General features: G+C 40.8%; 1 protein-coding gene across 1 annotated transcript; it reads left to right on the top strand.

Moving 5' to 3' along the window:
- The first annotated feature begins 8,958 nt into the window (after positions 1-8,958).
- On the top strand, positions 8,959-16,366 carry LOC115150218 (interferon-induced protein 44-like). The gene is made up of 8 exons (XM_029693290.1): positions 8,959-9,006; positions 12,753-12,788; positions 13,239-13,272; positions 13,412-13,616; positions 13,750-13,893; positions 14,251-14,422; positions 14,571-14,671; positions 14,892-16,366. Exons 2-8 carry the CDS (start codon positions 12,755-12,757, stop codon positions 15,093-15,095), a joined length of 894 nt encoding a protein of 297 aa, XP_029549150.1. The 5' UTR covers positions 8,959-9,006; positions 12,753-12,754; the 3' UTR covers positions 15,096-16,366.
- The last annotated feature ends 8,013 nt before the right edge of the window (positions 16,367-24,379 follow it).

Below are 24,379 nucleotides of genomic sequence, written 5' to 3'. Positions count from 1 at the left end.
TGATGGTGACATGAGAGAAGTGGGATTGTTGTTTTTTAGCAATTTTTTTTGAAAAATGTCCAAAATGACTAGGGGCGCCCCATACTGGATGGGCACTGATGGAAGGTGCTCCCTACCCAACCGTGCACCCCTTGCACCCTCTAAAGGCATTTAAAACCATTCTAAAAAATTACTCCTGGTAACCCATTTCGGGTCACCATGTGCACTGATGCGCATTTGCAATATGATTCAATGGGCCTCAACATCACGAATTTGGCATGCTCAAAAACACTAAAGATATGCAAAATTGACTGTCCCGATGAACTGGGGATGGCCGGGCAGTGACTGTGGTTCCTCTCAATGGCTTGATGGTGACATGAGAGAAGTGGGATTGTCGTTTTTTAGCAATTTTTTTGAAAAATGTCCAAAATGACTAGGGGCGCCCCATACTGGATGGGCACTGATGGAAGGTGCTCCCTACCCAACCGTGCACCCCTTGCACCCTCTAAAGGCATTTAAAACCCTTCTAAAAAATTACTCCTGGTAACCCATTTCGGGTCACCATGTGCACTGATGCGCATTTACAATATGATTCAATGGGCCTCAACATCACGAATTTGGCCTGCTCAAAAACACTAAAGATATGCAAAATTGACTGTCCCGATGAACTGGGGATGGCCGGGCAGTGACTGTGGTTCCTCTCTATCGCTCATTGTGTTGATTTCATCATGTCAACTTTGGTGATATTTTTGCTGTTGAGTCATATTGCAAACGCACGTTACGTTTGCAATATAGCGCGTTACGTTTGCAATATGATTTAATGGGCATTTAGTATCACAAATGTGGCATGCTCAAAAATACTGCAGAAATGCATAATTGACTGGCCTGATGAACTGGGGATGGCCGGGCAGTGACTGTGGTTCCTCTCTGTCGCTCATTGTGTTGATTTCATCATGTCAACTTTGGTGATATTTTCTGCTGTTGAATCATATTGCAAACGCACGTTACGTTTGCAATATAGCGCGTTACGTTTGCAATATGATTTAATGGGCATTTAGCATCACAAATTTAGGCATGCTCAAAAATACTGCAGAAATGCATAATTGACTGGCCCGATGAACTCGGGATGGCCGGGCAGTGACTGTGGTTAATCTCCATTGCTCGTCACCCAGCAGTCAGCGTCCATCAGTCAATTAGTTGTCATTCTGACACCAAACTGATAGCATCTGACACCAAATCCACTTTTTCCAACTCGTATAGAAGCCAACTATCACATATGTCAGAGAAGGCCCATAATTCACAGTGCTTTCAATTTTAACCATAAAAAAACCTAAAACACATAGTTACGTTATAGCTGCGGGTCCAGTTCTGACATTATGTGTAGGCCTATGTGAGGCGACCCCGAATCCTAAGTTTCGGCTCGATAGGTCATTTGGTGCCCAAGCAATGGCCTTAATTGGTGCTGAAAATCCACTTTTTCAGGGCGTTACTACGGGGTCCCTGAATGAGCTATCGGACAGAGACATTGGGGTCCGTCTCTACGGGCCGAGGCGGTTTCAATGCACCTAGTCTTGCGACTCTGGGACATTTCTAAATGTCGCCATGTCCGTGATATTGAAAATGAATTGAAAATATTGCAAATGTACGAGGTGGTTTCTCGGTCAGAGAACCTTCTAGAGCCCCATAAATCACCGTGCACTATCGACTTGAGCTCTAGAACAGGTTTCTAAAATTTCGGAGCTCTAGGTCTGACGGTTCTTGAATCGTTTCAACAAAAGTAACTATTGAAGGCGGTATAAGACTCTAAGCCCCACACTATGTCCCTATGGCCAAATTGTGTGTGTGTGTTTTTGTTTTTTTTGCAAAAAGAATAGACACACGTTGTCTTTGGGGTAGGCATATACAGAATCCTCAATATGAAGTCTCTACCTAAAGAATTGGCTGGATGACATAGGGTTGAGTTGCGTGATTTTCACTATATGCTGGTTGACCATATGACAATAGCTCTTTGCTGTTTTTAACAACTTCCGGTTGTCACAGGAAGCTCTTACTCAACACATGTTGTCTTTGGGTTAGACATAAACAGAATCCTGAATATGAAGTCTCTACCTTAAGAATTGACTGAATAACAGATGGTTGAGTTGCGTGATTTTCACTATATGCCGGTTGACCATATGACAATAGCTCTTGGCTGTTTTTAACAACTTCCGGTTGTCACAGGAAGCTCTTGCTTCACACACGTTGTCTTTGGGGTAGACATAAACAGAATCCTGAATATGAAGTCTCTACCTTAAGAATTGACTGAATGACAGATGGTTGAGTTGCGTGATTTTCACTATCTGCAGGTTGCTTATATGACAATAGCTCTAGGGTGATTTTAACATTTTCCGGTTGCTCCAGGAACCTTAGAATCGACACAGGTAGACCTCACAGTAGCCTGATGGATTGTTATAGAAGACAGGTTCATAAGGCATTCATAACCCACATAGACTTCAGGTTGAATTTAGGAGAATTGTCAATGTATTCCTATGGGGAGAGAAGTCATTGCACACAGTTTGATCTAAACACCTTCTTTTCACTGTGAAGGGTTAATGCCACAGGGTCAAGGTTAGGCTTGCACAGATCGGGAGGACCTCAGGAACGCTCCTGAGGTTGAATTGTGCTTCTAACCCTAATGGTTCTCTCACTGTCACCCATAAGCACTTGACATATTGGTGCAGGCCTCATTTTGGGCCTAGTTTTCTCACGGTCGCTGCGCTCATACCGAGCAAGCTACGGTCAAGCGGGGCGTCTCATTGAACTCGTCTCAGCCTAGAGATAATGGTAATGCCATTGCAGGCTCTTTGTGTCTTTAAGCACCGCTCTGTGTCACTCCGTCCTTGCTGTGTGTGTGTTTGAGAGAGCTTTTCTTTGACATCTGATGGGATAAATGACTGATTTACAGTTCATGAGGGTTGCCTAGTCACACATATGAAGTTGTGGAAAGATCTGACCTTTTTAACCCTTCAAAGCAGCCCCTATGACACCATTTTAAGGCATTTCTGGTTGACACAGGAATCTGAACGTTAGGCTCTTATAGAATATTGAGTTTTAAGTGTTTCTGTTAAGAACTGACTTATTTACAGAGGGTTGAACAAGTGTGTGTTGTTTCAGAAAATCACAGAAAATCACAGAAATCTCGCAGAGCTCCGAAACCTGCCTTAACGGACTCATCTGAACACGCTGCAACTGGATATGTAACTTTTTTGAAAAAAAAACCTCTTGTTGTTGAATATCACCAATGTGTCATTGTACAATTTCTCTGAAATGAACATTGGTAAATGCATGGTTCCTTTTCTCCTGACACCGTAGGCTCATGTAGTTTGATGTGAAGTGGTCAAATCAGCACTCTATTTTCCTGTTTGACTTTCAATCCCAGAAAAATAGCCTTAACTCGAAAAGCGTCGAGGCCTCGACTCCATCCTGTTCGGGGCCAACTGCCCATTATGCCAAACCCACGCAGACCGAGTTTCGTCTTCGAATTGTCTTCGGTTTAGGAGAAAAAGCCGTGTCGCATTTGGTGATATATGTTACATTTGCAATATGATTCCATACGCCCTCTCGTGGAATAATCCGGGACTGCAAGAAAATGACCAAAATTTGAAAATTTAATTAAACGGAAACCGAAGGTCCGAGAGACTCCGTTCGATGACTTCCTGGAAGATCCGGCCCCCGCGATCGGCCCGACGCCGTCCGCGGATTTATCGGACGTGGTCGGACGTCTAGTAAGGGAGGGTACATTTGCAACATGGACTTTCTCACTAACCATACGGATGGCGCACGCGACGTCCCTTCATGTATGGCAGGGTACTCCTGACATAATCTAATGTTTTGCTTTCGCTGTAAAGCCTTTTTGAAATCGGACAATGTGGTTAGTTTAACGAGAGTCTTGTCTTTAAAATGGTGTAAAATAGTCATATGTTTGAGAAATTGAAGTTATAGCATTTTTGAGGTATTTGTATTTCGCGCCACGCGATTACACTGGCTGTTGAATAGAGTGGGACGCTAACGTCCCACCTAGCCCAGAGAGGTTAACTAGCTTGGCTACCACAGCATTCTGTAGAGATACGCCTTCCCATCTGGTTTGGGCTTAGTGGGACTATCATTTATTTTTCAACAGGACAATGACCCAACACACCTCCAGGCTGTGTAAGGGCTATTTTACCAAGAAGGAGAGTGACGGAGTGCTGCATTAGGTGATCTGGCCTTCACAATCCCCCGACCTCAACCAAATTGAGATGGTTTGGGATGAGTCGGACAGCAGAGTGAAGGTAAAGCATCCAGCAAGTGCTCAGCATATGTGGGAACTCCTTCAAGACTGTTGGAAAAGCATTCCAGGTGAAGCTGGTTGAGAGAATGCCAAGAGTGTGCAAAGCTGTCATCAAGGCAACGGGTGGCTATTTAAAGAATTTGATTAACACTTTTTTGGTTACTACATGATTCCATATGTGTTATTTCACAGTTTTGATGTATTCACTATTATTCTACAATGTAGAAAATAGACAAAATAAAGAAAAACACCTGAATGAGTAGGTGTTCGAGAACTTTGACTGGTAGTGTAAATTAATATAATTAAGCAATAATGCCCGAGGGGGTGTGGTATGTTCTGTTATTATAATCTCCACCCGGCACAGCCAGAAGAGGTCTGGCAACCACTCATAGCCTTGTTCCTCTTTAGGTTTCTTCCTAGGTTCTGGCCTTTCTAGGGAGTTTTTCCTAACCACCGTGCTTCTACACCGGCATTGCTTGCTGTTTGGGGATTTAGGCTGGGTTTCTGTCCAGCAATTTGTGACATCAGCTGATGTAAGAAGGGCCTTATAAATAAATTTGATTGATTGATTGATTGGTATATGGTGCAATTCGGAGTGCCTGGATACAGCCCTTAGCCGTGGTATATTGGCCATATACTGCAAACCCCAGAGGTGCCTTATTGCTATTATAAACTGGATACCAACATAATTAGAGTAGTAAAAATACATATTTTGTCATACCAATGGTATATGGTCTGATGTACCACAGCTTCCAGCCAATCAGCATTCAGTGCTCAAACCACCCGGTGGCGCAGTGGTCTAAGGCACTGCATCTCAGTGCTTGAGGCGTCACACAGACACCCTGGTATGATTCCAGGCTGTATCACAACCAGCCGTGATCGGGAGTCCCATAGCGCTGCACACAATTGGCCCAGCGTCGTCCGGGTTTGGTCGGTATAGGCCGTCATTGTAAATAAGAATTTATTCTAAACTGACTTGCCTAGTTAAATAAAGGTTAAATAAATAAAAAATATACGTAATTCTGATTGAACTCTGTCCATCTGGGAATCCTCAAAAGTATCTCCCTTCATGGACAGTGTAGCAGGAACTGGTGCAGCCTGTAAATTAAATACCACAGCAGGGGACTCCTGTGACTGCAGCTGAACTGCTGGGTGTGGAAGATCTGAAAGAGAGAGGACCTATTTTCTTAACTGACAATAACCATGGAGCTAAACAGACAACGATTTTAAGGCCTAGATTCAATAAGATCAAGAATTAACCGGCGAAAGCCAACACCCGCATGGCTGATGTTTTGGCGGTGACTGAGGTGTAACAGCGTTGGAGCTGTCAAATTGGTGAGCAGCTGCTCTTGATCATTTCAAGAAGCCACATCTATCCCACTTGCATTAGAAGTTCAGAACGAGAAAGTGTAGGGAATATACTAGATATTAATGAAGCTCAAATTCAAAATCATTAAACAAAATAATTAGAATTACTATCAGCCTGATCATTTTCTATCAGCCTTATCATTCTATCAGCCAGTCATAATATGTCTTTATTGTAAATGATTTGGTGTCAAACTGATGGCAGTTGTGAAAAAAGTAAATAGTTGGAAGAGTTGCGGAGTTAACTGAAAATAAAGCCATTGTTGACTAGATGCTTTTTTCATTAATTACAGTAGGCTATTTTCTCTTGAACCATGTGGTCTATCCACTAGAAATTCATGGACAAATGATATAAAAAAATGAATGTCATATAGTATTTTTTTAATTTAAAATATAAATTACCAACACGACCATATATTGCCAAAGATTACCTGTTAATTACTAAAATTACAGAACAATCTGGTAACTTTGGTAATTTACATGTAGTTTTGCATTCCTGTGCACATACATGGATATTGATTGGATGATACGGTGTGGGATGGGAGAAGATTATTACTTGGAAATAGTACTATTTGACTCTGGAAACAGAAGTGGTGGTAAACCATTGAGTTCCATGTAGAATAAGGGGCAAGGAGACCGATGATGATGGTGGGGTGAACATTTACTGCTGATATAGTCCACTAGGCTAGAGGGAGGAACTATAGGAGGACATGCTCATTGTAATGCCTGAAATGGAATAAATGGAACGTTTCAAACATGTGGTTTCCATATGTTTGATGTGTTTGATACCATTCCATTTATCCCATTCAAGCCATTATTATGAGCCCGTCCTCCTATAGCTCCTCCCACCAGCCTCTTCTGATATATTTATACTTTTCCAAAACAGGGGATGCGCTTAGTATCATAAACCTCCGCTGAATGTTTTATACATTGCAAATGCAGACAGTTAGCTGGTAGCGTGTGTAACAGTAGCGTTACCTTAAAACTTTTGTGCCAGGATTGGTCTAGCTGGATGCGTTCTGCCTCACTAGCCAGCCTCTGCAGGTTCAACAGTTCAGGTTAGAGAACAGATAAAACCAAGGTCCCACACTTTTTCGAATAGCTGAGTAGGAGGGATATTTAAAAATTATATTCATGTTGTTTTTAACAAGGTACGTCATGACAAGTAGTGTTCACTGCCAAATGGTTCCACCCGTCAAGATACAATGGGATTGGATTAGCTGTAAGCGGCCGTTGCTAGCACCTGCTACATTTATTATGAATCAAAGCGTCTGTTGGTACCTGGGTTCAAAATACATGTATATTTGAGTATTTGTTATTTAAATTCCCATTTTCTGTGTATTTGAGTATTTTCAGACAAGAATTTCTGAGTAGCCTACTATTTGAAAGTATACTGAACAAAAATATAAACACAACATGCAACAATTTCAAAGATTTTACTGAGTTACAGTTCATATAAGGATATCAATTATTGAAACAAGTTCATTTGGACCTAATCTATGGATTTCATATGACTGGGAATACAGATATGTATCTGTTGTTCACAGATACCAGTCGGTATCTGGTGTGACCACCATTTGCCTAATGAAGCGCAACACATCTCCTGCGCATAGAGTTGATCAGGCTATTGACTGTGGCCTGTGGAATGCAGTCCCACTCCTCTTCAATGGCTGTGCGAAGTTTCTGGATATTGGCAGGAACTGGACCACGCTGTCGTACACGTCGGTCCAGAGCATCCCAAACATGCTCAATGGGTAACATGTCTGGTGAGTATGCAGGCCATGGAATAACTGGGACATTTTCAACTTTGTTTCAGGACATTAAATTCTCTGGAAACAGCTCTGGTGGACATTACTGCAACCAGCTAGCCAATTGTATGCTCTCTCAAAACTTGAGACATCAGTGGCATTGTGTTGTATGACAAAACTGCACATTTTAGAGTGGCCTTTTATTGTCCCCAGCACAATGTGCACCTGTGTAATGGTCCAGCTGTTTAATCAGCTTCTTGATATGCCACACCTGTCAGCTGGATGGATTATCTTGGCAAAGGATTAATGCTCACTAACAGGCATCAAAATAAATGTGTTTTCAAAATTTGAGAAAAATAAGCTTTTTGTGCATATGGAAAGCTTTTTGGTCTTAATTTAAGGTTAGGGTTAGGCATAAGATTAGCAATGTGGTTGAGGCTAGGGTTAAGGTTAGGTTTAAAATCAGATTTAAAAACCCCCAAAATATCAAATGGGCAGGGTTTATTACTTTGTGGATGTGGTAACTAGTGACGACAATCTCATTGAAGATCTCAAATTGAAGGCCGATCAATTGAAGGCCCCCCAACCTGGGGCCCCAGCCACCTTTTAACGGCTAATGGACCAGATCCTAAAACCACACCGAGCTTACGCTGCAGCCTATTTAGATGACGTGGGGATCTACAGCGCCGATTGATAATCCCACTTACCCCAGGTACAGGCAGTGCTAGACTCCCTTAGGAAGGCAGGGCTCACGGCGAACCCTGCCAAGTGTTACGTGGTGTTAGAGGAAACCGAGTGTCTAGGATACACCGTGGGAAGAGGGTTAATCAAAGCCCAACTAAAGAAGGTTGAGGCAATTATAGGATGGCCAAAACCAGTAAAGCAGGTTCGAGCCTTCCTAGGGTTGACGGGTTACTACTGGAAGTTCATCCTGTTATGCCACAGTGGCCGCCCCACTCAATGACATGACCAGAGCCAGAGGGCCAAACATGGTCAAATGGGATGAAAAGGCCACCAAAGCATTTAGAACATCACAGGAGGCTCTCTGCTGTAATCCAATGCTGGTGGTACCAGACTTTGAGCGCAAGTTCATTGTTCAGACAGATGCTTCAGAGGTCGCCTCGGGAGCCGCGCTCTCCCAAGAGGTAGAAGGGGTGGAACACCCCATCCTGTTTTTAATCAGGAAGCTAGAACCACGCGAGACCCATTACTCAGTCGTTGAGAAACAGGCGCTGGCAGTAAAGTGGGCTCTAGAAAGCCTGAAATACTACTTGCTAGTGCGCCACTTCACCCTCATCAGTGACCATGCCCCAAACAACTGGATGCAAATGGCTAAAGAGAAGAAAGCTCGGTGATCGGTGGTTTTTGAGTCTCCAACCAATTCACTTTGACTTAAAACACAGAGCAGGGCTGGAGGATCTGTGAACCATAGAGAAAGAGAGAATACATATCGGCTGGATTTACCGTGTATGACCTGGACTGTTTGGACTTACCTGTTGGCATTTGGACATGGACCTACCGAGAACCTGATTCGTGTACTGAACCCTGCTATCCTTGACCACGCCTGCGGCTTGGGTGGTCCAGGATGCAGAAACCAACATACAGGTACTGTCCTCTTCGAAAGAGCTCTCATTCTGGGGTGATTTTGGTGACGGTCTTCATTTGTGGCAAACTCTCCTAACCTTGAAGAGGTTTGTCACTATATACTGTATATTTACACAAATATTTCCAAATGACAAACGAAGGAATCCTGCTTTCTGAATACAACAGCCTGCAGTATTCCTGTCCTACAACAGCCTGCAGTATTCCTGCCCCATTTCATTCTCGATGAGATGGGGCAGTTGTTCTCCCCTGTCTGAATAAAACAGGATCATATTGAAAGTGAAACTATGGCCCCTCTATTCCGGTAATGGTCTTATTTCCAAGAAATGGGTATAGACATAGGAGAGATAGACTGCCCTCCTCACTTGATAGATTTGTGAAATTATCTAGTTATTCCATATCTAACACTGGAAAGTGAAAGTCAATGATGCATCACATATGGTGGTTCATTGCGCCAGCATATTTCACTTTCTATTGTAGCCTACATAAATGCAGCAGCAATCGTTGTTTCACAACTATATCAGCATCTCAGTCTCAGGAGAAGGTAGTAGTAACAATGTAAGTCTTTGTCATTACCAATTTTTCTGCTTCTAAATTTTGGTAGAGGACCTGCTTGATATAAGGTAGAATGTATTCTTCCCATTCGGAATGCAAAAGGAAACATCTAATTGCTATACTACAATGTTTGTAGAAGCTGCAAGTAATTTGTGCACAACGGAAATGTGTTACATTGTCTTCTAATGTTCCTATACAGCTTCTACACTATGGGGCGGTTTCCTGGACACAGATTAAGCCTATACGATAAATACACAATAACACATTTTACTATAACACAAATTGAAATGTAACCTGTTAAAATTGCATTCCAACAGTCTTTGCTTTCACAAACACCTGAAAAGCTAGTTTGGAGATAATTTTTAGTTACTAAATACATTACAAATGTACTGAAAACAGGTTATCAAGTCATTTCATAGAGCATGTTAGAATTACAAACAAAATGTGTTCATTTGTGTGACATTTCCTGTATCGAATCCTGGACTAAGAAGCACTGTCAACAGAGCCATTTGACTTGCTTTTCATTCAACCTTTATTTAGCCAGGGAGTCATGGTGAGACCACACCCTTTTGCAGATGATTCTTGCATATAGTCCAGGACAAGGCTTTAGTCCAGGACCAGGTGTAATCTTAGCGCCGAGACTCCTAGAGGGTGTAGTTCTTCCTGATGGCTTATCACCTCTAGGTGTTGGTGCAGTCATCCCTGCCGGTAGTACTCTCGTGTCCCCCAAGGACCGGCTCGTACATAAAACATCCTGTACGAGCCGGTCCATGGAGGTTTCCTCCTTAACTCGATTAGATGGTTCCTCAGTGAAAAATAAACTGCTAAATATGCGTACTGTCTTAATTAAACAACATTTTCCCCCACCATGCTAGGGTGGCTTATGCTCTTTCCTGATGCAGTGCGTGTTCATCTAGCTGTAAACAACAGAGTAACGCGGATGTCCAGAAATCTGAAAATGATACTTGTGTTTTATTGGGACAGTAAGCATAGGTTTGAAGTTTTTTCCCACGATGAGCCATTCAATCGAGTTAAAGAGGAAACTGATGCCTTTGCAGCCTGAATGGTGGATGTTTTATGTACGAGCTGGTCCATGGGGGAAATTAGTGTATTGCTGGCTGAATATATTCAACTCGGACGTGAGATGACAAACAACGTAAAAGGAATAATAGCTCCATCTTGCGTGCCGGTTGGGAAATCTGGGAAACTGCCCCTAAATGTTTTATGAAATAATAGAGGTCAAATTGCTGACTTACATTGAGTGCTTTGTGTTTCTTACCCAGTAGTTTCTCAATGTCTTAAGCCACCTTCTCATATGTGAGGATTCTACACCAGGCTGAACTGCCGCCTTTTCTCATTGTTGTCACGTCCTGACCAGTTAAGGGTTATGTGTTGTTGTAGTTTGGTCAGGATGTGGCAGAGGGTATTTGTTTTATATGGTTTGGGGTGGTGGTGTAGGTAGTAGGTCGTTTTATTTATGTATTCCGGGGGTTTTTGGCACTGCTCTGTGTTTATGTATTTCTATGTTTAGTTAGTTAGTTGTGGGTATAGGTTCTAGGTTTGTTTTCAATGTATAGTTTATTGGGATTGGACTCCCAATTGAAGGCAGGTGTGTTGAGTTGCCTTTGATTGGGAGTCCTATATAATAGGGTGTGTTTGTCTTTGTGTTTTGTGGGTAGTTGTTTTTGCATTGCTTTTCGTTAGCCTGCAAAACTGTTGTACTGTCATTGTTTCTTGTTTTGTATAGTGTTGACGTTATTGTTTAATTAAATTCAAAGATGAACGCGACCTCCGCTGCTTATTGGTCTACTTTATCAGATGAGGACTTCGTCTAGGGACGAAGACAGCTGTGACAATTGTAGATCTGAAAAAAAAATTCAAAGTACAGACATCATATTTTGAGTGCAGATATATGTTGTACATGTACTGATTGTATTATTGTATTTCACATAATTTGCAACAGTTTACAATCCTTTAGTTGTCAGCAACAAGGAGTAACCCAGCATATACACACCATTTGGGGCAGCAGGTAGCCTAGTGGTTAGAGCATTGAGCCAGTAACGAAAAGGTTGCTAGATCAAATCCCCGAGCTGACAAGGTAAACATCTGTTGTTCCGCCTCTGAACAAGGCAGTTAACCCACTGTTCCTAGGCCGTCATTGTAAATAAGAATTTGTTCTTAACTGACTTGCCTAGTTAAATAAAGGATAAATATACAGTGTGGTCCTAAATTATTGGATCCCTTGATAAATATGAGCAAAAAAGACAGTATGAATTAAATATTACAAATACTGAGCTATACTGTAAATTGAATGGTAGAAAAAATATAATATATATAAATATTATGTATTATTTTATACTAGTACAATTGTACTAGTGAAACATATTTTGTTTAACAAGTAGAAAAGACAGGGGTTAAAATGATTGGCTCGCCTGTTTTTGATACTCCAGCACCCTCCCCTTGCGAAGATAACAACATTGAGCCTTTTTCCAAAATGTTTTATGAGATTGGAGAACACATTGGGAGGGATCTAGACCATTCCTCCATACAGAATCTTTCCAGATCCTTGATATCCTTTGTATGCGCTTATGGATTGTCCTCTTCATTTCAAACCACAGGTTTTCAATGGGGTTCAAGTCCAGAGACTGAGATGGCCATTGCAAAATGTTGATTTTGTGGTCAATTAACCATTTATTTTTGGATTTTGATGTGCTTGGGGTTATTATCTTGCTGGCAGATACATTTGCGACAAAAGGTATGAGGTATTTTCCAAGGCCAAACCCACCGTTGGTGTATGTGGCCAGAGACCTATATTATGTGTCATTATGACCATAGCACCGGTTTCAATCCAAGTTCCAATGCCATTTAGCAAACTCCAGGTGGTGTTATGGTCAGATGACATGAAAATAGAGCTCTTTGGCCACACACACCAGCAGTATTGAAAACAGGGGATCCAATAATTATGACCCCTATCTTTCTGAGTGATTTATATTAAATTATATATTATTATTTTTTGCACACAATCTAGCTCAGTAATTTGTATTACTTATCTTAGTCTTTTTTTCATCTTTATCAAGGGATCCAATAATTCCGGACTGCACTGTATCTGTTTGTATGTGGCCCTAGCTGCTGTGCAGACATGACATACACTATTTACCTCAAATTGTATTTTTATTTTCTTCCTCCGAAAGCAGTCATGGGTGGTAAGGAAAGCACGTTACCAAAGACAGGTAAGAGATGTGACTTACTGTGGGAACAGCATGAGACATATCAGTTAAAATACAATTAAAGCCTGATCTGTATACTCTGTTTTAGTGCATGTATTGACAAAAGTCCAAAGGCATGTGTAACAGAGGTAAGAATGTGCCATAAGCTCACTCCACAGATAGCTTGAAATGTCGTGGCTGTTGCCACCCGTTGGTAATGTTGTCAAGCAAAGACCGTCACGTGTGTTTTGCGAAGCAGAGCCTCGCTGGTTCGAGACAGCAGTTGGACAGTGAGGAGGCTAGATGTTAGCAGCACACTGACCCCCGTGAAACACGCACATATCTAGTTGACAATACTCTCATTTATTGTCTTAACAATGAATTATTGTAGTGGCTATTTGGTGAAACAAACAGAAATATGGGAATTGGAAACTGGAAGTACATTTAATCAAAATGCATTCTCATGTGTCACAGAATTTGACAGCCCATGGCGGGATCAAAATTGGGAGTAAGTATAGTCTGACCAAATATGGACAATAGAGGACCCAAAATATATATACATATATATGAGTGTACAAAACATTAAGAACACCTTCCTAATATCCTAATTTTCCCCAAATCCTTTGTTGTAACTCTTCACCTGACAGTAAACAAGAGAGAGATACCATGGTGGCTGCACTGAGGAACTTTAAACTGAGTGATCCTGACATGGGGCAGCTGAGATGCCTGCTATATGGACCAGTCGGAGCAGGAAAGTCCAGCTTTGTCAACTCAGTCAACAATGTCTTCCAAGGACGAGTAGCACATAATGCCCTGGTAGCTGCTGCCTCTGGCACAAGCTTCACCAAGACAGTAAGTTGCTATAAATTAGGAATGTAGTGCCACTGATCACAGAACACTATTAATGGATAAAACATGGATCCCTAGCATAACTTTGTATACAAACACCTGCTATGAGTATGTTTTAAAACATGTTTATTTTCAGTACAATACACACTACATTAAAGACGGAGATAAACGTCTGCCCTTTGCATTCAATGATGTCATGGGTCTGGAGGCACAAGAAAAAGGGATGCAACCTGAAGACATCATCAATGCTCTGAAGGGCCATCTACCAGAAGGCTATAAGGTAAACCAGCATACACAAATGTATACACATGCAAATAATACTAGACCGTAAATGACCAAACAAACAATGCCAATAGTGCTGCTTTCTACCAGAACCTAGTATCTCTTTATTCAATGCCTAATTTAACAAAACAAATAAAGAATATATTCAAATAATATTACACTGTAAATGTAGCTTTCCTTAACCCAACAAACAATGCCGATAGTCCTGCTCATTCTACCAACAACAGCCAAATAATATAATATAATTTTATAATATTATAATCATATTCTTCAATGCCTAATTTAACAAAACAAATGACTAATCGTTTTAAATAGAAAAGTACTATCTGACCAGTCTTCTCTTTTATTGGGCCAGTTCAATCCTTGCTCTGCATTGACTGATGAAAGTGGAGAATACAATAAGAAGCCCAGATCAAGTGACAAGGTTCACTGTCTGGTGAGTGTCGTGGCTGCAGACAAAATCTCTCTCATGTCAAATGACGTCATAGTCAAGATGAGGAAGGTCAGAGAAAAAGCCAGTGAACTGGGTGAGCTCTTCCAACCCCTCTATGTTTCACTGTGTCTTTCTGTATTAATGAAGTGGCCCTTGGCTGAACATAGCTCATGAATTTTCACTTTCACATGGAGCAGTGTTACTTATAGGTTAGCCCTTCCATTCAATCATTTTTACAACAGGAATAGCTCAAGTTGTTGTCATGACCATGCCAGACAAGGCTTGCCCGCTGGTGGAGATGGACGTGAAGAAGATGTACACCAGCTGGGCAATAAAAGATAAGGTAAGTAATATTTTACGGTGCATGCCATCCTGAAGCCACGTTAAATCTTGAAGTCATTCAGAACTGACCCATTAATGACTCAGATAAAGCAAAAGTCCTTCTCACTAAGGTAAATCAAATGTCCTGCTCACTTCATGTAAATCATAATTCCTGCTTGTTTGGGTAAATCCAAAATCCTACTTACTCAGATAAAGTCCTTTTTGTCTCCAACATTTCTCAGATGCTGATCTGCAGTAATGAGGTGGGCATTCCCGTGAACTGCATCTTGCCTGTGAAGAACTACCATGAGGAGGTGATGCTGGATAACGACATGGACATCCTGATACTGAACGCCATGACTCAGATTATGAACTTTGCCAACGACTACATCTGGAACCTCCAACAGGGAAAGGAGAACGGGGGATGCCATGTCTGCTGCATTTAATCCAACCACTCTGAATTGTCTGTGCCAGGGGAGCAGTTGTTGCTGGGGGTTAACGGACTTGTTCAAGAGCAGCTCGGGGATTCAATCCAGCAACCTTTCAGTTACTGGCCCAAAGTTCCTATCCGCTAGGCTACCTGCCGCCCCATGAATGAATGTCACACACCTGCATGAGTGTCACACCACCTAAATCAAGCGCTCAGAGATTAGTGAGCCCTGCAGTATACTCCTAAATTTATATAGCCTAGATTTAATTTCAACGTAGTTAAAGGTCAATGCAGTCTTTCAAGGTCAATGCAGTCCTCCTTTTAATATGTTCATATTGTGGTTGTATCATTTCACTTAATATAAAAGCCTAAATATACTGTTTTAAAGGCACAATATGCAGATGCATGACAAAAGCTTGAAAGTATGTGCATACACTGAATATGCATTAGATAAGCTAATAGGACAGGTTCCAAAGTGTGATGCGAAATTTCTATTGGATTCTTGTATTGGAATCCTACAGGATCTTATAGGATGACATCCCATAGGAGTCCACTAGGACTGGTTCCAAAATCTGATAGAAAAATCCTATTGGTCACACTGCAAATTAACTCCTGTATTAAATCACTCCCATATTGTTATTGTGTTGTCAATACTGTCCTGTCAGGATCCAAATAGGTCAGATCAGGTTTGCAATGAATGCCTTTAACCAGACCCCCTCTCACCCACAGAGGGGGGGAGGAGGGAACCGGTGGGGGTTAACAACTCACACCTTGTTGTAAATCAAGGACAGAACATTCAGTTCTCTCTCTCCAAATTCACCCAAGGAATATGCTTGTTTTATGAAAACTTTTTCCCGCCGAAATTCTAACACGTTCAAAAGCAAAAACTGGATCAATATTTCCAACATAGAACCTGGGGAATGGTCAGAGGCGATCTAAAGAACACTAATGTAGTTTTGGTTGTTATTTTGTGATGTCATAACAAATGTTATAAAGAACATACTGTAACTTGGAAAGTATACCCTCTACATGTGTGAAGTTTCCATCCCATGCGTTGTGCATGAAATATGAAAACGTTTAGAAAGTGTTTTTGTTTTAAGATATCGATGTGATTTGAGTAACTATAAGAGGCAATTGTTTCTATAACTGTGCACAGTAAGTAGTCACCACCCCCTTGAGTGAGGTCAGAAAGCGTGTCAGCCTGACAGAACTGCCATTTTAAACAAACTGTATAATATGATTGATATAGAATTTTGTTATCAATGTTTATAAACTTCAATTAATCTACTCAGTCTGCAACCCAGAGTTTGTAAAGTTCTGGTTTAAATGAAACAGACAGAATTTCCAGCTTACAATAGTCAAATCAATGTTTATTCACGAGGGCACTCTCCAGTTCATATATAAAGACCATTTTATACCATGCTCCTTACTTACGCACACACATGCACACGAACCTTTAGGAGAGTTATCTTCTTCTGCAGAGTCCTCAACACTGTATATCACTACCCAGCCGCCAGTTCCATTCCCCCGAGATTAGGGAAACCTTGAGGGTTACTCCCTGTCCTATCATAAATTCTCAGAGTTCTAGCTAGGTCGGTTCAAACCCAGTTTAATTGTTCTCGGTGTTTTCTTAAGCACACACACATTCCTCTCTTTCCCAGTCCAACCTAGTTAGACTTATGTTTAATATTTTAATTATTCCTTATCCATGCTACATAACCTATAATCCCTAATGGTAAAGTTTCAGGGTAGAATTATTTAATAATTATCTTCAAACTTATAAATTATTTTATCAATGATGGGTTCAGAATTAACATATCAGACCAGAGAGACGTAGAGCTGCAGCTGCACATTTAGAGTGGTCTGAACTTTGAATCTCAACACGAGAAAGTCACCTCCCAGACAATCACTGGTACGGCTGATCAGCTGTCCTAAGGTAAAGTATGTAGAAAGCGAATTGAAGTGGGACCATTCTACTACTCTGCTCAAACCACCGAGATGCGTTATTCTCATCACCCCACTGGGAACCATCAACACGGCTGGCTATCCTATCTTCAAATAAGCATTTTCCAGAGTGAATGGAAGGAGAATAAACTCTGCAGTTCTGTTCAGGACTACACGACAAGTCACCGGATACCGGACAACTACAGAAAAGGACAACAGTAGAAGACTTGTGGAACCATTTTGGGACAATTGGAGCTTTACAAGCATGCCGCGAAAAGGTCCAACCCCCTTTCCAAGGCAGCCCGGTTCAGAGAGACACACGGCGAACCAAGGAATTGCACATAAATACATTCATGATTTCTTACTCCAACCGGGCTGTGGTTCGTGTGCAAAGTATAGGAGTAATATAAGTGAGAGTAGTTTCTAAAAGTCTCTCTCTCAGCAGCCATATTGTTGTCAGTCCCCTAGGGAGCTGTTTTTAATGTATTGTGTATGTTTATCCTGTGTTACCATTTAATTAGCCAGTAAAGGTTCAGGTTTTTGCAGATGCAAGGAGGTTACGACTGTTCAGAATAATGATGTGATACGAGGTTATAATTAAGTTGACTGTTTATAGATGTGATAGGTAAAGACCTTTAGAGTTTAATTCGCAAGATGGTAACTCTTTAAAGAACCGCTCTCGTGGTGCCCCAGATCCTAATGAGTTAATTGTTACATGATTAATTTCATCGGGTTACAATTAACATAGTTAGTTGATTAGATAAATAAGTCTTCAGATTAATGTTAAAGTCACGACAGTGTGTTGAAGAGGTTGAGAACCTCAGGGAATTATCACTGGTGTGAGTAGGCAAAGATATGGAAATTGTGCTCCAGAGACACGTGAAAGAGGCTGTTCCCCAGTTTACTGTTCTTTAATCTTGACCTTTAACATAAATGTTAAGGTTTCTGTGTGATATTTAGCTGTGAGATTGTCCTTTAAATCTGTATTTATACAATTGTAGTGTCCATACACTGAGGTCTGAAATAACAATGAATAGAATAATACAGTATACATGAATACTTTTGTGGCACATGTATGTGTAGGTAGTACATTTTCTGTTGATGTTTTCAATATATCACTAACTCTTTATTGATTTTAACACTTCAAAATAGTGTTTTGACAAAGGGCTATTTATCAAAAGTTATTGTCAACAGGAAGCAACAAAAGCATCATTGTCAACTTACAGTATGTTTTAGGAATATAATTTGAACTTTCAAAATTAATTTCCAATAGTATTCTACTTAATTAGGTAAAAACTGCTGAATGAGTCCAAAAATGTGATATGATTTATCAACCTGAAATCATGAAAACAGGGTTAACTTGCCTAAAATAAAGCACCTATACTGTATTTAGCAATAACAAACAATAAAAAAAACATGTATTTGCTATAACAATACAGTAACTCAAAAACGACATACTAATGGCTACAACTTAGCTAGCTAGCTAGTCAGCTGACAGGGAAAATGTGGCTAATAGTAGTTTCTTAGCTAGCATAAAAACGAATGCAGAAAATGCTGTACAATGACGAAAATATGACTTAAGCATTGACAACTTCATCAGAAAACAAAGAAACATACTGTACTGTGTTCTGGCATTAATGTACAGTAAAGGATAAAACAGTTAGAAAACCAGAGATTCTCTGCACAGTCATAGGTGACACAAAATCCTATAGGACTGCGAGAATCCTATAGGATCCAATATGACTACTTTTTTATAGGATTCTGATAGAGGTGATACAAAAAAAACATTATGGACACCTGCTCTTTCCATGGCGGACTGACCTGGTGAATCCAGGTGAAAGCTATGATCCCTTATTGATGTCAGAGGGTGAATGGGCAAGACAAAAGATTTAAGTGCCTTTGAACGGGGTAAGGTGGTAGGTGCCAGGCGCACCGGTTTGTGTCAAGAACTGCAACGCTGCTGGGTTTTTCAAGCTCAACAGTTTCCCATGTGTATCAAGAATGGTCCACCACCCAAAGGACATCCAGCCAACTTGACACAACATTGGCCAGCAACCCTGTGGAACACTTTTGAAACCTTGTAGAGGCCATGCCCCGACAAATTGAGGCTGTTCTGAGGGCAAAGGTTTGGTCTATTGGGACAGTGACATTTTTGTTGTTGCTTTGGCTCTGTACTCCATTACTTTGGATGTTAAATCTTATAATGACTATGAGGATCAAGTGCAGACTGTCAACTTTAATTTGATGGTATTTTCATCCATATCGGGTGAACCTTTTAGAAATTACACTAATTACCACATTTTAGGGGACCAAAAGTATTGGGTGAAATTCACTTATGTGTATTAAAGTCATCAAAAGTTTAGTATTTTGTCCCATATTCCTAGCACGCAATGATTACATCAAGCTTGTTAATCTACAAATGTGTTGGATGCATTTGCTGTTTGTTTTGGGTGTGTTTCAGATTATTTTGTGCCCAATAGAAATGAATGGTAAATAATGTATTGTGTAATTTTGGAGTCACTTATTGTAAATAAGAATATAATATGTTTCTAAATACTTCTACATTGTGTGGATGCTACTATGATTACAGAGAGTTCTGAATGAAAACATGCTAACCTCTCACCATTACATTAACAGGGGAGGTTAGCATTTTTGTGGGGTATTATAATTGTGCATCTAACTTTCTCACACATATTTTCGCAGTTTATTCCAAAACCCTATTCTTTCCCCATTCAGATGGCTGAACGAACCAGAGGTAACGCATTTCTGGGTTTTAGGACTAGTTTTTCCCAATAGGAAAAAAGTAGTCCAATGGGACTCTGATAGAGGTGACACAAAATCCTATAAAATTCCAGAAAAGGATGTCATCGCTTTAGAAGCTTCTGATAGGCTAATTGACATAATTTGAGTAAATTGGAGGTGTACCTGTGGATGTATTTCAAGGGCTACCTTCAAACTCAGTGCCTCTTTGCTTGACATCATGGGAAAATCAAAAGAAATCAGCCAAGACCTCAGAAAAAAGATTGTCGACCTCCACAAGTCTGGTTCATCCTTGGGAGCAATTTCCAAATGCCTGAAGGTACCACGTTCATCTGTACAAACAATAGTATGCAAGTATAAACATCATGGGACCACACAGCCGTCATACTGCTCAGGAAGGAGACACGTTCTGTCTCCTAGAGCTGAACGTACTTTGCTGCGAGAAGTGCAAATCAACCTTGTGAAGATGCTGGAGGAAACAGGTAAAAAAGTATCTATAGCCACAGTAAAACGAGTCCTATATCGACATAACCTGAAAGGCCGCTCAGCAAGGAAGAAGCCACTGCTCCAAAACCGCCATAAAAAAAGCCATACTACGGTTTGCAACTGCACATGGGGACAAAGATCGTACTTTTTGGAGAAATGTCCTCTGGTCTGATGAAACAAAAATCGAACTGTTTGGCCATAATGACCATCGTTATGTTTGGAGGAAAAAGGGGGAGGCTTGCAAGCCGAAGAACACCATCCCAACCGTGAAGCACGGGGGTGGCAGCATCATGTTGTGGGGGTGCTTTGTTGCAGGACAGAGTGTTGCACTTCACAAAATAGATAGCATCGTGAGGTAGGAAAAATATTGTGGATATATTGAAGCAACATCTCAAGACATCAGTCAGGAAGTTAAAGCTTGGTCGCAAATGGTCTTCCAAATGGACAATGACCCCAAGCATACTTATAAAGCTGTGGCAAAATGGCTTAAGGACAACAAAGTGAAGGTATTGGAGTGGTCATCACAAAGCCCTGTCCTCAATCCTATAGAAGATTTGTGGGCAGAACTGATAAAGTGTGTGCGAGCAAGGAGGCCTACAAACCTGACTCTACACCCGCACTGTCAGGAGGAATGGGCCAAAATCCACCCAACTTATTGTGGGAAGCTTGTGGAAGGCTACCCTAAACGTTTGGCCCAAGTTAAACAATTTAAAGGCAATGCTGCCAAACACTAATTGAGTGTATGTAAACTTCTGACCCACTGGGAATGTGATGAAAGAAATAAATGCTGAAATGAATCATTCTCTCCACTATTATTCTGACATTTCACGTTCTTAAAATAAATTGGTGATCCTAACTGACCTAAGACAGGGAATTTTTACTCTGATTGCATGTCAGGAATTGTGAAAAACTGAATTTAAATGTATTTGGCTAAGGTGTATGTAAACTTCTGACCTCAACTGTATACACTACTGTTCAAAAGTTTGGGGTCACTTAGAAATGTCCTTGTTTTTGAAAGAAAAGCAATTTTTTTGTCCATTAAAATAACTTCAAATTGATCAGAAATACAGTGGAGACATTGTTAATGTTGTAAATGACTACTGTAGCTGGAAACGGCAGATGTTCTTTCTTTACAGTACATAGGGGTAGAGAGGCCCATTATCAGCAACCATCATTCCTGTGTTCCAATGGTACGTTGTGTTAGCTAATCCAAGCTATGTTAGCATAGCTGAAAACTGTTGTCCTAATTAAAGGAGCTAGCTTACGTTAGCTCAACCATCCCGCAGGGGACCCACCTATCCTGAAGAAGTTTTAGAGATGCAAAAGAACTGGCCTTCTTTAGACTGGTTGAGAAACTGGAGGATCAGCATTTGTGGGTTCGATTACAGGCTAAAAATGTCCAGAAACAAAGACCTTTCTTCTGAAACTCGTCAGTCTATTATTGTTCTGAGAAATGAGTACTATTCCATGCGAGAAATTGCCAAGAAACTGAAGAACTCTTACAATGCTGTGTACTACTCCCTTCACAGAGAACAGTTCAAACTTGCTCTAACCAGAATAGAAAGAGGAGAGGGAGACCCCGGTGCACAACTGAGCAAGAGGACAAAAACATTAGAGTGTCTAGTTTGAGAAACAGACACCTCACAAGTCCTCAACTGGCAGCTTCATTAAATAGTACCCACAAAACACCAGTTTCAACATCAACAGTGAAGAGATGACTCTGGGATGCTGGCCTTCTAGGCAGAGTTGCAAAGAAAAAGCCATATCTCAGACTGGTCAATACAAATTTAAGATTAAGTTGGGAAAAAGAACACAAACACTGGACAGAGGAAGATTGGAAAAATGTGTTATGGACAGACAAATCTGAGGTGTTTGGATCACAAAGAAGAACATTTGTGAGATGCAGAAAAAATGAAAAGATGCTGGAGGAATGTTTGACGCCATCTGTCAAGTGTGGTGGAGGCAATGTGATGGTCTGGGGGTGCATTGGTGGTGGTAAAGTGGGATTTTTGTACAGTGTAAAAGGGATCTTGAAGAAGGAAGGCTATCACTCCATTTTGCAACGCCATGCCATACCCTGTGGACGGTGCTTAATTGGAGCCAATTTCCTCCTACAACAGGACAATGACCCAAAGCACAGCTCCAAACTATGCAATAACTATTTAGGGAAGAAGCAGTCAGCTGGTATTCTGTCTATAATGGAGTGGCCAGCACAGTCACCGGATCTCAACCCCCAGCTGTTGTCGGAGCAGCTTGACTGTATGGTACGTAAGAAGTGCCCATTAAGCCAATCCAATTTGTGGGAGGTGCTTCAGGAAGCATGGGGTGAAATCTCTTCAGATTACATCAACAAATTGACAACTAGAATGCCAAAGGTCTGCAAGGCTGTAATGGCTGCAAATGGAGGATTTTTTTACGAAATCAAAGTTTGAAGGACACAGTTATTATTTCAATAAAAAAATCATTATTTATAACCTTGTCAACGTCTTGACCATATTTAATATTCATTTTGCAACTCATTTCATGTATATTTTCATGGAAAACAAGGACGTTTCTAAGTGACCCCACACCGTTCAAAAGTTTTAGAATACATACTCATTCAAGGGTTCTTTATTTTTACTATTTTCTACATTGTAGAATAATCGTGAAGACATCAAAACTTTGAAATAACACATATGGAATCATGTACTGTAGTAACCAAAAAAGTGTTCAACAAATCAAAATATATTTTAGATTTCAGATTCTTCAAAGTAGCCACTCGTTGCCTTGATGACAGCTTTGCACACTCTTGGCATTCTCTCGTCCAGCTTCATGAGGTAGAGTGTTAGTAATAAAGTGTTGGGCCATAGAGTGTTGGGCCACCACGAGCTGCCAGAACAGCTTCAAATGCTCCTTGGCACACAATATATCCTACAAGTGTCTGGAACTCTATTAGAAGAATGCAACAGAATTCTTCTATGAGAAATTTCATTATTTGGTGTTTTGTTGAAACAATACTAAATACTATTGACCTAAGTCTGCAAAAACATTACTGTGAATACTGTAGTATTTACAGTTAGCTATAGTATAATTACCATAGTAAAAGAAAACAGTAGTATATTGTAGTGTTTTTGGACTGTAGTATACTGTAGTATTTACTGTAGTGTTTTTGAGGCCTGTAGTATACTGTAGTAATTACTGTAGTATTTTTGCAGAAATTACTGTAATATTTACTATAGGGTTTTTGTTTTATCTTTTACATAGAAGTGGAGGCTTTATCCTTGAGGAAACATATCAGAGAAATACTAAAATAAAGTTTGTCTATATTGGTTACACTGTGCATTTGGAAAGAATTCAGACCCCTTGACTTTTTCCAGATTTTGTTATATTACAGCATTATCCTAAAATTGATTAAATTGTTCCCCCCCTCATCAATCTACACACAATACCCAACAATGACAAAGCAGAAACAGGTTTTTAGAAATGTTAAGCAAAAACAGATTTACATAAGTATTCAGACCCTTTACTCAGTACTTTGTTGAAGCACCTTTGGCAGTGATTATAGCCTTGAGTCTTCTTGGGTATGACGCTAAAAGCTTGGCACACCTGTATTTGGGGACTTTCTCCCATTCTTCTCTGCAGATCCGCTCAAGCTCTGTCAGGTTGGATGGGTAGCGTCGCTGCACAGCTATTTTCAGGTCTGTCCAGAGATGTTCAATCGGATTAAAGTCCGGGCTCTGGCTGGGCCAATCAAGGACATTAAAAGACCTGTCCCGAAGCCCTTCCTGCATTGTCTTGGCTGTTTGCTTAGGGTCGTTGTCCTGTTGGAAGGTGAACCTTCACCCAGTCTGAGGTCCTGAGCGCTCTGGAGCAGGTTTTCATCAATGATCTCTCCGTATTTTGCTCCGTTCGTCTTTCGCTTGAACCTGACTAGTCTCCCAGTCCCTGCTGCTGAAAAACATCCTCACAGCATGATGCTGCCACGACAGTGCTTCACCGTAGGGATGGTACAAGGTTTCCTCCTGATGTGACACTTGGCATTCAGGCCAAAGAGTTCAATCTTGGTTTCATCAGACCAGAGAATCTTGTTTTTCATAGTCTGCCAAAAGGCACCTAAAGGACTCTCAAACT

Source organism: Salmo trutta, chromosome 16 (genome assembly GCF_901001165.1).
Source record: "Salmo trutta chromosome 16, fSalTru1.1, whole genome shotgun sequence".
Lineage (NCBI taxonomy): Eukaryota > Metazoa > Chordata > Actinopteri > Salmoniformes > Salmonidae > Salmo > Salmo trutta.
Note: the sequence above shows the minus strand (reverse complement) of the source record. Positions and strands in the feature narration are given on the sequence as shown.